Here is a 13,724-nt window from a genome sequence, read left to right as displayed (position 1 = left end):
GGTCTTATGACGACGATGGGACAGGGAAGAGCTAGGAGTTGGGAGTGGCCGTGGCCTTAATTAAGGTACAGCCCCAGCATTTGCCTGGTGTGAAAATGGGAAACCACGGAAAACCATCTTCAGGGCTGCCGACAGTGGGGTACGAACCTACTATCTCCCGAATACTGGATACTGGTCGCACTTAAGCGACTGCAGCTATCGAGCTCGGTGTATTATTTCCTCTGAGCATTGGTTAAACAACCTGGGAGACAGAGCAAAACCCTGTCTAATGCCACATTTTGTTGCCACCTCTTCAAAGAACTCCCTACGTTCCTTTATGATAGCAGTCTGATTGTAATAAATATTTCTCATGATTCGAATGTCCTTCACATCCAAGTTCTTCTTCCTGAGCATTTGGATGAGGTTATGATGAACTTTCTCAATTAAATTGGAAAAAAAGATATATAGTGGTTCAACCTTTCCAGTACAAGTAGAATTAGAAATTTAATGTTACATTCCTAGTTCATTACAAGCGGTACCGGTTTCGACCACTGTTCTGGGTCATCATCAGCCAATCACTTAAAATATTAAAAACAATGCAAATCTTTCACCAGTTGCAGTTCATGAAGCACTATAACACTTTAGGAATTAGCACTGTGTGTTGAAAGTTCCCAAAAACCTGAAGAAGTCGAGATTCAATCACATAAACGAAGCCAGTATTGGAATGGTGGTTTTTAATAAATTTGTTTGAAACTTTTTACACCGTGGTCGAAACCAGTACTGCTTGTAATCAACTAGGAATGTAACATTACATTTCTAATTCTACTTGTATTGAAAAGGTTGAACCACTATATATCTTTTTTTTCAATTTAATTGTGAACTCAGTTCAATGTGGAACATTATGAAATTCTTATCTTTAAATAATGAACTTTGTCAAAAGCATTATTATAATCCAAAAAGCAGTCTTACATTGGTTGACTGAATTCTAAACATCTCTGTGCCAGCACATTGAAAGTAAACAAGGCATCTCCTGTTTCTAGCGCATTTCTTAAACCAAATTGTTTGATGTCCTGTTCTAATTTTCTGAAGATCCTTCAGTGGATAATTTTTAGGAAGAGTATGGCTCATGAGATTGATTGTTCGATGATTGCTGCATTGACGGGCATTTGCTTTTTTTTTTTGGCAATGGAACAAATATAGACTAGCCATTAATGAGGGATGATTCCTGTGTTGTAGATTGAATTATACAAGTCTTCTGGGACATCTAATTGTTCTTCATTGAGTTTCAGTATGCAGCTGGTATGAGATAAGGACCAGATGCTTTATTACATTCTGACAACTTTGCAGCATATATTGCTCCTTCTCTTCTTGTATCTGGTCCATTTTCTACATGCATGTCTTCACTAGCATAAAGTTCTCTCCTGTCATCTTCAAACAGTTCTTCGAGATATTCTTTCCATCTCTGAAGTTTTTCTTTATTGCCAGGAGTGATGTTGCCATTTGTGTTAAGGAAAATACTTCCTTTTCTCAATTTATTGATTCCAGTTCTTTGACTTCCTTATGGATATTGAAATTGTAGTTTTTTCAAGATTAATTCTTCAATCTCTGTGTGTCCTTCTGTGAACCATTTCTCCTTTGCCAACTGCATCTTTCTTCGTATTTCAGCATCTGTGCTCCTCTTGAAGTTGAGAGATGCATAGTATGTCCTTATTTTGGTTTGGTAGTACTTTCTTAAGCTTCATTTCAAATCTAGCCACAAGTGGATTGTGGTCCGATGCCACGTCTGCGCCAGGATACGTTTTCTGATAGCGTTTGTTGATTAGGATGAAGTCAGTTTGATTCCGAATAATGTTTTTAACGTTATCTCTGGGTGCATTCCAGGTATACAGTCCTCTTTCTGGCAGCTTATAGAAAGTGTTGGTAAAAATTAGCTCACTTTCCTTGCAGTACTGTGTCAGGATTTCTCCCCGTTCATTCTGTGATCGCAGTCCAAACTCTCCTATAAAGTCACATTCACGTCCCTTGCTGTTTTTTGCGTTGAAATCGCCCGTGATGGCCATGGTGTCTTCAGATTTTGTAGTTCGCAATACTTGTTCAATTTCTCTGTAGAATTGCTGTAATTCTGCTTCACTCTTGCAGCAGTGTAGAGCATAGACTTGAATAATGTTAACTTTTGCTCTTTTTTCCTGTAGTTTTAAAGTGATTACCCTGTCTGAAATTAATGTTTAAGATTCTTGATCAAACATTCAACCTTTACAATACCAGTAGTTGTTTATTCTTCAAGACAACATCAATATGTTAATTCAGGATGTGTTTCGTCCACATTGTGGACATCATCAGCTGATGGACAAAAGACAATTTAACCCATTCACGTCATATGATGAGCTGTGGTCGCGTGCAGTGTTTTGGCACATGAATCAAATGACGAGCTCAGATCGCAGTGATGCAGTGCCTCGCTTATATTCGTATATTAGATTCTCTTTGCAATATCATTTCTAACAATACACACTGTAGGGAACTAGAGGCATGTACTGTTGGTAAACAATGCTGTCTGTATTTCTGTGTGGCACTGGAATTGTTGAACAACAGTTTATTTTCATCGGTATTCAGTATTCATTTCGCAGGAAGAGCGGTTTTGCGCTAATGTCGACGAGAGATTGAAAGTGCTTGTAGACATTGTTTTAGACGACGATTGTGGCAATAATGACGTTTTGGAAAATTAATCAGAGTTCAAGGATAGTGATAACAACAGTGAAAGTTTAAAAAAAAAATATTTGTTCGTCGCGTTGACCCCTGCAGATCTTTTGCCATTACTTTCACCATATGAGAGAAACCTGCGTGTAAGTGTAATTGTGGAAGTGTGAAGTGTTGAATGTGAGGAAAGGAACATTAAGGACAACACAAACACCCAGTCCCCAGGCCAGGGATATTAATCATTTATAATTAAAAACCCCTGACCCAGCCAGGAATCAAAACCTGGGGCCACCGGGTGATGGGCAGACGCGTTGCCCTCTACACCGCGGGGCCAGACACAGTGAAAGTTACTGAAGTGAGCAGAATGTTGAAGAAAGTGAGAGTGAAAGTGCCGCACCAGGTTCTTCCAAACGCGCACAGCCGGTGACACAAAAGAACCGTAGTGATTGGAAAAATGGGGAAAAGAGACAATAATCTTTATATATATCCATTTTGTGGATACAGTGGTGTTTCAGAATTACTTATGAGAAATTTTATAGTCCGCCCCTGTCCGAAATTGCGATGTTTTTAGAGTACACGGATCCGTTCTTTTTTAAATCATTTCAAATTAAATATTTGTACCACACTCAGCAATCATTTAAGGAATGAATGAGTAAATCATAACCTTCAGTGGCATGAATGCAAAATTTGAGTGAATTATCTGCATTTGTTTTAATTTTATGCATGTTTTTGTGTGGCAGGTACGCTGAAACTGCGGGCGGGCAAATTAAATCTTTTTCCACAATGGACAATGTGGCCATTTATTGTGACTTGAATCGGTTAAAATATAACAAGGATATTGAAAATCCACAGCCTGTTTCCAGTCATTCGAATGGGTCAGGAATGGAATGAAGGCTCCATCTAGCGCCAAAGGCTGTCGCACTCCTCTGGGCAATGATTAATGAGTGACAGATGAAATGAAATGATAGTGAAGAGTGTTGCTGTAATGAAAGATGATGGGGAAAACCGGAGTACCTGGAGAAAAACCTGTCCCGCCTCCGCTTTGTCCAACACAAATCTCACATGGAGTGACCAGGATTTGAACCGTGGAACCCAGCGGTGAGAGGCCAGTGCGCTGCCGCCTGAGCCACAGAGGCTTTCAACAAGGATATTATTAACACATTTATAAGAATAAAAATATGGTTCGGTTGGCAAACATGTCAAGTAAAATGCAACCTTTTTGAAGAGAATGTTTAAAACGGTGATGTGCACCACTTTTTAAGCCAGAGTTGTTGGCTTGAGTATTGTTAGCTCACATAAAATGTTTTGTTGGAAATATAGTTGTTGGATGGATTCTTGATGTGTTGAACTTGAAGATCAGTATAATTCTTTGTAATTAGTCTTGTTACAAAGTGATTTGTAGGAAGAACTTCTTAAAAACAAATGTAGCAACCACAAATGAATGACAACGTTGACAAGTTTTGGGTTGGTATTATTGCTACTATGTACTCTTGAGCCCCTCAATTGTCTCCCAATATTTAAAATAAAAAGACAGAACAATTGTGGAAATTACTGAGGAGTCACCTTAATACCTCATATTATAAAAATCTTTCCACGAATATTGGAAGAAGTAAAAGTGGAAGCACAGCTGGAAGATGAGCAATATGGTTTTTGGAATGGCAGGTTAACAACTAACCTCGTCTGCCCTTTATAAAATGAATGTTTAATGTGAGCTTTTTATGTGCAATTTGTTTTACAAAGCCGGGCTGAGTGGCTCAGGCGGTTGAGGCGCTGGCCTTCTGACCCCAACTTGGCAGGTTCGATCCTCGCTCCGTCGGGTAGTATTTAAAAGTGCTCAAATACGTCAGCCTCGTGTCGGTAGATTTACTGGCACGTAAAAGGACTCCTGCGGGACCAAATTCCAGCACCTCGGCGTCTCCAAAAACCGTAAGAGTACTTAGTGAGACGTGAAACAAATAACATTATTATTATTAAAGTAATGACAAAATGGTAGAGAGTTGCTATTTCTCCATAGCAGTACCGATATTCATCATTCACTCTAATTTCAAGCCTTGCGAGTAATCATCTGACTGAGAAATTTTATAACAATAGCAATAAATAAAACTGGATTATAGTTAAACTACTTTATAATTACTGCAGTAGGAATGAAAAACAGTTGCATTACTTCTTCACCAAATAATCATCATAATATTGTGTCTACTGGTACCTTGTGGAAATTTACTGGCCTGAACAAGTTGTCATAATCCTGCAGGAATCTTCAAATCTTATTTATTTGATCCATTTCCTCTCTAGCTAAGAGTTTTATGAAGTTATGTGGCTACTCAGTGTGAACTCACAAGAAAAATTATCTATCCTTCTTCAGATATTTATTATTGTTTGCTAGAAATAGGTTTGTTGGAGCATTCAAACTCTGTGTTTTAGGTTTAAATTCTAGTTTCAGCAGATATCCTAATAAAATGATGACCTTCTATGGCATTGTAAATTTTGATTTTTATTCTGGCTATTAACAAACTATCAACTATTCTTTTTGCATTTTGGGCATCCACAGGGCAACAAACTTCTTCTGATTACTGTATTCAGAGTATTGACAGGTTATATGTTCTTAAATATTAGGTCTATACTGTTTTAAGCTAACCAACCTTTTCACAGGTCAAAGATTCATTGATTGTGAAGTTTTATGATGGGAGGTAGGCAGACTGAAATTTTAGTTATTATGAGAATGTTTTCAACTTTGAGTAATTTTGGAGGGCCTTTGTAATTGTCAGCTGTTCTTTTTATCAACAAAAATGCAGGAATCGCATTATTAGTTCAAACCAGTAATGTTTCATGGTTTGCTAAAAGATTTGGAACTGTAAAAATGCACCCATACATAAATGGCTTTCCAGAATGGGCTTCTGGATGTAATAGCTGTTCAGTATATTGAGACTAAGCACCACATAAGTTTCACGGGCTTCCTGCTCCTAAGAAGCGACCTTGGCTCCCAGATACTCACTTTTAATCATTGCTCAGCATATTTGGAACCACCTCATGAAGGAAATGTAAAACACATCTAAAAGACCACTGAAATCCTTCTGTGGCCCGGATTGTCCAGTAGAATTAATATTCCACTTACCATACACAGTATTCAACCCATACCATGCCCACTGAATGTCACTATGAACAGATGTTACATTGGCATGTTCTTGAAGAGGCAAAAATTCTTCTTTGGCATAATCTCTCATTTTCTGGACAGTCAACATCTCTAGCAAAACTGCCTGCAACTACTTTATTCCTCTCCTAATGCAGCACATTCAATTTCAGGACCTAAAGGGCAATGTGAAGGCGGAACCAGCCCATTGGTACTTCCCTCAACAAAATTCACCTTCTGTCGCCTATAAGAAGTTGAAATTTTTAACCCAGATGGCAATCAAGATCTAGGTGCCTTGGAGTTGAGAGTATCTATTTTGTTTCAACAGAGAACATAAGGCAAATTACTCCTCACTTTAATGATGCATAAAGTGACAATCTTTTGAAATATATATTGTGAACTGTTGATGGTCAGGAAGATCATGTCTCCTAGAATTCATTAGTACACATATTTTTCCAAGAATGCTTCATAGATGCTGTGCAAATGCTGTTTTTATGTAGTACTATGCGGAGCACACACACCGCTGCAGTGACTATTGAGTGCAAGATTACATGCAAACGTAGAGTCAGCCTAAAAGGTTAATTATCCCACTTTCGGCAGCCCTGAAGATGGTTTTCCATGGTTTCCCATTTTCACACCAGGCAAATGCTGGGGCTGTACCTAAATTAAGGCCACAGCCGCTTCCTTCGAACTCCTAGGCCTTTCCTATCCCATCGTCGCCATAAGACCTATCTGTGTCGGTGCGACGTAAAGCCCCTAGCAAAAAAAAAAAAAAGGTTAATTACATGTAATAGCTGTTCATAAACATATTCAGCCAAGATTCAAACTAGATGATCAACTTGCATGACCTGTTGGGCTATGTTGAAATGACCGCACTACTGCGTAGAATACAAGAAAGCAATAATTATTCTGAATGTAGTCTTCTTTTAGTGCATTCCTTTCTCACACTGATCACCAATTGTACCTGTATTTTTTTTTTTTTTAAGGGGAGGCGTATGGTAACCTAGAATCAAGTGAGGTGGCATGCATCTTCAACTAACACGTGTACGTGTTTTTACTGTTGACGGGCAGTATAACTTAAAGAACTTCTAACCTGCTGTTTCTGATTTCAAGAGACACAAGAGCAATTAATGACACTTGAAGATAGTGTTACTGATTTTCTTTTCTGAATTTAACTATTTAAAATAGGTTCTAATAGAAAATGTTAAATTCTTCACTTATACATTTTCTCACTTATTAATTATTTTAGTCATTCCACTTGAAAAATAATTTAATTGAGGTTTCACGTTTAGTAAATTCACAGAGGCTTGCAGACTGAACGCTGAAAGACATAAGTCTTTAATGATTATGTATGTATGTTCACTATAATTGTTTGCCTCATTGAAAAACATGACCGCTGGACTGAGTAACTCGGACAGAAGAGCACTGGCCTTCTGAGCCCAACTTGGCAGCTTCAGTATTGACACAGTCCGGTGGTATTGGAAGATGCCCAGATACACCAGCCTCATGTCAGTGGATTTACTGGCACATAAAAGAACTCCTGTAGGACAAAATCCTGGCACCTTGGCATCTGTGAAAACCATAAAAGCGGTTATTAGAACTGCATGTATTCCTTAGTATGCTCTCCAGTCAGTCATTGCATAAAACTGAACAAAGTATTTGTAAAATAATTCTTGGTATGCTATTGAAGACCAGTTATGTCTGTTGTTTTGTTGTACCCTTTTTTGTAATAAGTAGAACCTTTTTCTTCTTCTTCATGGGTGATCATCAGTATATGTGTTGCATGCAGTTTAAAATTGTGTTTCTATATTTTGTTTTCCTTTTTAGGGTGAAGAATGTTTTATTGCAGTCTAATGCAATACTGGAAGCATTTGGCAATGCTAAGACCAACAGGAATGATAATTCATCCAGATTTGGAAAGTATATGGATATAAATTTTGATTTCAAAGGTGATCCAATTGGTGGCCATATCTTCAACTATCTCTTGGAGAAGTCAAGAGTAATTATGCAGCAACCTGGAGAAAGAAACTTCCACAGTTTTTATCAGGTAATGGAGTTGTCACCAAGATATCTCAAAGTTACAAGATTATCATCATGATAAACCATTGTCAGTAAATCAGTCATGTAAGTCCAATCTGGATCTGTTATCTTTGACTTCCACTGATTACAGAATTCTTATCCACTTGACAGTACATCTGTTGACTTTATCTCTCATGTTTATTACAATTTGCAGTAACCTGTTCCTTTATGAGCTCTTTCTGTAGAGAAGAATTGAAACAATTCTTATTTCACCCAAATATGAAGAAAGACACAGTACAGATACCACAGCCCATGACAGTGTCCTTCAGTAAGGTTGGAGAGGGAGAGAGAGCACTTGTCAGTCAACAATCATTCAGTGTTATGTTATTGTTGATTATGTCAATCAGGACAAAATTTCAAAATGAAATTTAAAGTAATCTTTTTTCTGAAACATTTCTAAATAAAGTGACTGTTTTCAGAATATTTTCCTTTGAATATTACATCAAGAAAGTCACAACCTTGAAATTATGATGTAAAGCATATTGTGTGTTCTAATGTCAACAACGCTTCATTAAATATTGCCTGTATTCTTTTTTGGCTTATTACAAAACTTTTTTTTATTTTTATAATTGTTGGGTTCTTCAGTCTGCCAAAAGTAATTTTGAATAAATAAATTTATAAAATACCTGGAAAAATCATATCAACCCACTATCTCCCGAATGCAAACTCACAGCTGAGCGCCCCTAACCAGACGACCAACTCACTCAGTGGATGTAAACAGAAATAAACTTAAATGTTTATACATTTCTAAATATTTTTCATGTGATTTGATAGAATCTGATGATCTTTCAAGAACAAAATGTCATTCTATTCTAATTTCTTCTTTTTCAGGTATAATTCTTTTACCATATGTTTTCTTTCAGGTAGTTTATAAATTTATTTATTCAGAATTAGTTTCAGCAGCCTGAAGAACCTAACAGTTATAAATTAACTGAGTCGAAATGAGATGGCTTCAGATATCGCAGATAGAAATTGCACCAATGGTCTCTAAAGGTCATTTTATTTCATGAAAAGTGTTTTAGCCAAATTACATGATAATTTAAATAAATGTAGAGTCTAAATGTAAATTTTATATAGACTAGTTTCAATTCAATTTTTTAATGAGAATTTTTAATGGTCTTTCATGGGAGAGGAAGAATGCTTGCCTGGTTGTTTCCTGTCTGTTATCTAGTAAGAAGGGATGATGGGGAGAGACAAACTTCCTGGTAAAATTGGGTGGACCAAAACCTAACATTGTTTCTTAGTTTTAACGGTATCAATATGGGTCTATATGATGAAGTTCGTAAATTGTAGGCCTACTAAACTTCCTGGTGCCTTACTACCACTCGGGTTCTGTGGAGGCGATCAAGAAGGAACCCAGAATTAAAATCATTTTTGAGAAACTGGATGGTGTTGGTAAAGAAGGAAGCCATGTAGATAGTGTGTGGATTATTGGTACTGTTGTAGCATGAGTGGGCACAGAACATACCAGGGCCATTTTGAAACCTTTCTCAAGGCTACTTTTGCAATAGGTTACCAATAAAAATACACGGTTCATACCAGGCAACCTTTGATGCGTTGGTGCAATGTTAAAACCACTAGCAAAACAAAATACACTGAGCAACTTGAAATGTGCACCACAAAAGACTTTACAGTGTTCTACCTCATTTCGATAATATTTATGTTCTGATTGTTGCTATCAGCTCATATCTCCCAAAGCTACTTGGTTTATTATGAATAAAACTTCTAACGTCAATGTGGTTTTGGTTTTTCAGATTTATGGGACTTAAATTCACTTCAAAGCAAAACAGTTTGTTGCTTTATAAAAGGTACTATTTCAGTTGGAGGTATTGTTACAGTGGCTTCATTATCGTGCATGTGATTGAACTTTTTCCTTGTCCTGTACTTTTTGTTGGAGCATGTATGTGTGTGGTACATTCTATGCTTCAAGCATATCTTGATCTATTCTGATATTTCCTTTTGAGATCTTAACAGTATTATAATAATTACAATCTAATATTTAGTACAATTCTTTTTAGTTGAACTATTCTGTTTCATCTGATGTAAATTACATCAAATTGTTTTTCAACATAATGAACGTACAAAATCAGTGAAACTAATACCTGCAACTGATGCAAATAGTTTGGTGTGGCCTACATCAGAAGGTTCAGACAATATTAGACTCTAGTTTGGAAAGCCCACGCATGAAAAATTTGCCAACTTAGATTTTAGTGCTTGTATGGAAGTAATAATTTTTAGTTTGTGTTACTCGTAACTTGAAATTGATATAATTTCTGTAGTTTGGTGTGGCCTAATAATTTAAAAGGGCAGGGCGTTTTGTTTTTAAAATCTAATTCTCCGCATGGAAATTGTGGAACCATGGAGATAAACTTTAGTATGTTTTGAATTGTTTTGAAATAATGCAGGACAGCTGCAGGTCATAATTCAGAATAAGTATATAGACTATTAAAATTTAAAACTGTAGACTTCTTACCTTAATGGTCACCATTGAGGCCTTTGGTTCAGTAGGTCTTGGGTTCTTATCCCATCTGGGTTGGGGATTTTAATCGGGTGTGATTAATTCTTCTGGCTCAGGGACTGAGAGTTTGTATTTGTCCCCACACTCTCATCTTCATATTCACACAGCAGACCGCACTACAAACCACCACAGAAACGCACAATAATAATTACATCCCTCCATGTAGGGTTGGCGTCAGGAAGGTCATCCGGCCGTAAAACATGGACAATTTCAAATGCTGCCCACAGTTTGCACCAGAATTCCCACAGATATGGGAAAGTAGGAGAAGAAGAAATTTCTGTTGAGAGGTTAATTTCTGGGTAGTGGAAAAAGTATCCATTAACTTCCTGTTCCAGAGGTGCCGGCTTGAAAGTATTGTGGCGGGGGTGCGCAAGAGTTATAATATAGAAATGTTCAATAAGTCTTTCTAATTTTGTGAGAAAGTTTTCTTCAAATATTTGTTTGCAAAGTTTGCCAAAAAAATAAAAATCTTATTGCGATCATTCCATGATAATTGCAGACTCCAAGAGGGCTGATAACTGCAAATTTTTCCTGTAGCTGTTTTTTGTTTCTGCTACACTTCCGTTTATACCTTTGCCTTCACTTTCATACGACACTACAAACATTAGGAATAGATTCACCGTCACTGAGACTTGCTGCGTTAGAACTTTTCTTCCTAATTGCAAACTTCTCTATTTTATTTTTGAACTGGTCAGTAAGAAACAGAGACTAGAAACTTTAACTGCAGTATGCATGCTTTTTAACTGTGGATTTGAAGTATATATGAAATATGTAAAATTTCCACAGGACAGAAATGTTTTGGGAACTCAATGGTACAAGACTACTATGAGCTGCAACCTAGTCACACGGAGCACTGAGCATTGACAAGTTTCAAGAAGTGTGATCATATGAAATAAGAAAGTAAAAGGAGTATTGGGATTCACCATCTCTCTCTGACACAGAGTGAGGGTGATGAAATAACGTTAAATGGAGTAAGAGTGAGTCCACCTATTCAGTATATACTTATCAATGACAGTATAACTATATATATTCATTAAAAAATCTGGTATTCTTTTTTAAAGCATTAATGGACTAGTTTTGACCTTATTTTGAGGTCATCCTCAGCCACTACATAGACCAAAATTGGCATAATTAAAAAACACTGAAAGACACAGAACATCTAAAAATGCAAATGAAGACATTTTAAAGAAACAAGCCCCCTCTCACATAGCTTCGTGGGTGTCTTTCAACTACGGCGGAGTGCTCCACACTGAATGCTATTTCGAAGCAGAGTCTGATGGTAGGAGTTCATGCTGAGGGAGGAGTGGAGGAGGGGAAGCGGTAAGGGGACGTAGGAGTGGTGAGAGGCTGGTAGGGATATTGGAGCTTCTCTTCGTATTAGACTGTGGAATGATTGTCAAATAAAATGTTAAGCTTTTCACAAATTTCATTGAGGTTGTAATTGGGATTAAAATATTGTTCCAAATGAATGAAACAATTTTCAAGAAAATTGAGCAGAGTAGCTCTGTTCATGACCTTTAAGATGTCCATATCTTGGCCAATAGAAGTAAACTGATGATTGAAATCACACATACCTTGACCCATGGCAGAAAACAGATTGTTTTTTTAGCACTAACATGCTCTAAATAACGAGTTGTGAAGCTTCTGCTTGTCTGACCAACATATATTGCATTGCAGTTATTCTACTTAAGTTTATAAGCTCCAGAATTGAGATACACTTCTGGCTAGGGACATCCCATTGACATGGTGACATCCTTTGTGAACTAAGACAGTATTATTGTGTATTTTTTCTAAAATTTATACTGAAATGTAACACATCATTTAGACAGAAAAGAAGCATTCACTGTAGGCCTATTGTTATGATGCACACAAAATAGAGGCAGCTGTTCTTAAGATATTAAAGCTTATGATAACTCATTGTGATAATTTATACCTTAGTGGGCCATTCTGCTCTTATACTTGAAATTTCAGCTCATTAGTCATATCCTTGGTATTGCAGTTTTTTATGGGAAGCATAAATTCAAATCCTGTTTTATGCCAGAATGTTCAAGTCGTAGACCTAGATTTCTTGTATTATTTGTGCTGTAGCTCATCAAGGGTACATTTTATTGTTCATCGATTACATGCATCTAAATAGTTTATAGACTATCGGTTCATTTTAGTTCATTACAGATCGGTGATGCTCATTTCAGATCTGTGTTATCCCTGTATTAGATTCATGACCACAAGGTTCATTTTAGTTCATTACAGATCGGTGATGCTCATTTCAGATCTCCGTTATCCCTGTATTGGATTCATGACCACAAGGGTATTGGGTCCAAGAAACTCTGTTTGATAAGGGATAGAGAAAAATATTCCAGGGTTTGATAAATGTTGACGGCAAAAGACATCGTAATTTATTATATTCTTGTAAAAACAGCTGGAAAATTTTAATAAATAAGGTCCCCAACAAATTGTTGATGATGATGATGATTGCTAGGTTATCCCTAAATTAATACTGTAACGTGTGGTGAAAGGTAAATTACAATTCAAGCATAATTATTTTACATTCTTAGTATTATTCAGTCCGACTCATTTGCTGAATGGTCAGCGTTTAGGTCTTCTGTTCAGAGGGACCCAGGTTCGATTCCTGGGCGGGTGGGGGATTTTTATTGTGTTTGATTAATTCTTCTGGCTCAGGGACTGGGTGTTTGTGTTTGTTGCAACACTTTCCTCTTCATATTCAGACAACACACTACACTACCAACCATCACAGAAACACGCAATAGTGATTACTTCCTTTCATATAAGGTTGGCATCAGGAAGGGCATCCAACTGTAAAACAGGGCCAAATCCACATGTGTGACAAGGTTTGCACCCGCGACCCCACAGATGTGGGAAAAGCAGAAGAAGATTCTTTGTATTATTCAGGAGAGTTGATTAGATGCAGCTTAGAGATGAAGTCAATCTTCCAAAAATTAAGAGAAAGTGATTAATGAGTGGTAATAACCATCACACATTACAAATTGAATTTATAGTACTTTCAGTGTAATCATTAAATTTTAGACACTTAATCAGAGAAATACCTCCTTCGAATATGGATCTTGTTGTGTAATTAATTTTCATTTATCACTTATCTCTATTTATAGCTGCTGCCCAGGTGATAGATTCCCTATCAGTTGTTTACTAGCCTTTTCTTAAATAATTTCAAAGAATGGAAATTTGAGCATCTCTCTGGGTAAACTATTCCAATCCCTAATTCCTCTTACAGTGAATAAATGGTAGTCCTCTTGTATTCCAACTTTAATTATTAATTGCAACTGATCTATATTTAGTGCTGTTGCACAG

General features: G+C 36.9%; 1 protein-coding gene across 1 annotated transcript in view; it reads left to right on the top strand.

The window, feature by feature from the left end:
* Positions 1 to 13,724, top strand: part of Myo31DF (Unconventional myosin ID) — a 315,587-nt gene that overhangs the window by 62,891 nt on the left and 238,972 nt on the right. Inside the window, exon 4 of the mRNA XM_067142074.2 lies at positions 7,628 to 7,847. Coding sequence (XP_066998175.2) covers positions 7,628 to 7,847 — 220 coding nt within the window. The remainder of the gene's footprint in view (positions 1 to 7,627; positions 7,848 to 13,724) is intronic.

This window comes from Anabrus simplex, chromosome 2, assembly GCF_040414725.1.
Source record: "Anabrus simplex isolate iqAnaSimp1 chromosome 2, ASM4041472v1, whole genome shotgun sequence".
Taxonomy (NCBI): Eukaryota; Metazoa; Arthropoda; class Insecta; order Orthoptera; family Tettigoniidae; genus Anabrus; species Anabrus simplex.
The sequence above is the reverse complement of the archived record's forward strand: the minus strand, read 5'-3'. Positions and strand labels throughout refer to the sequence as shown.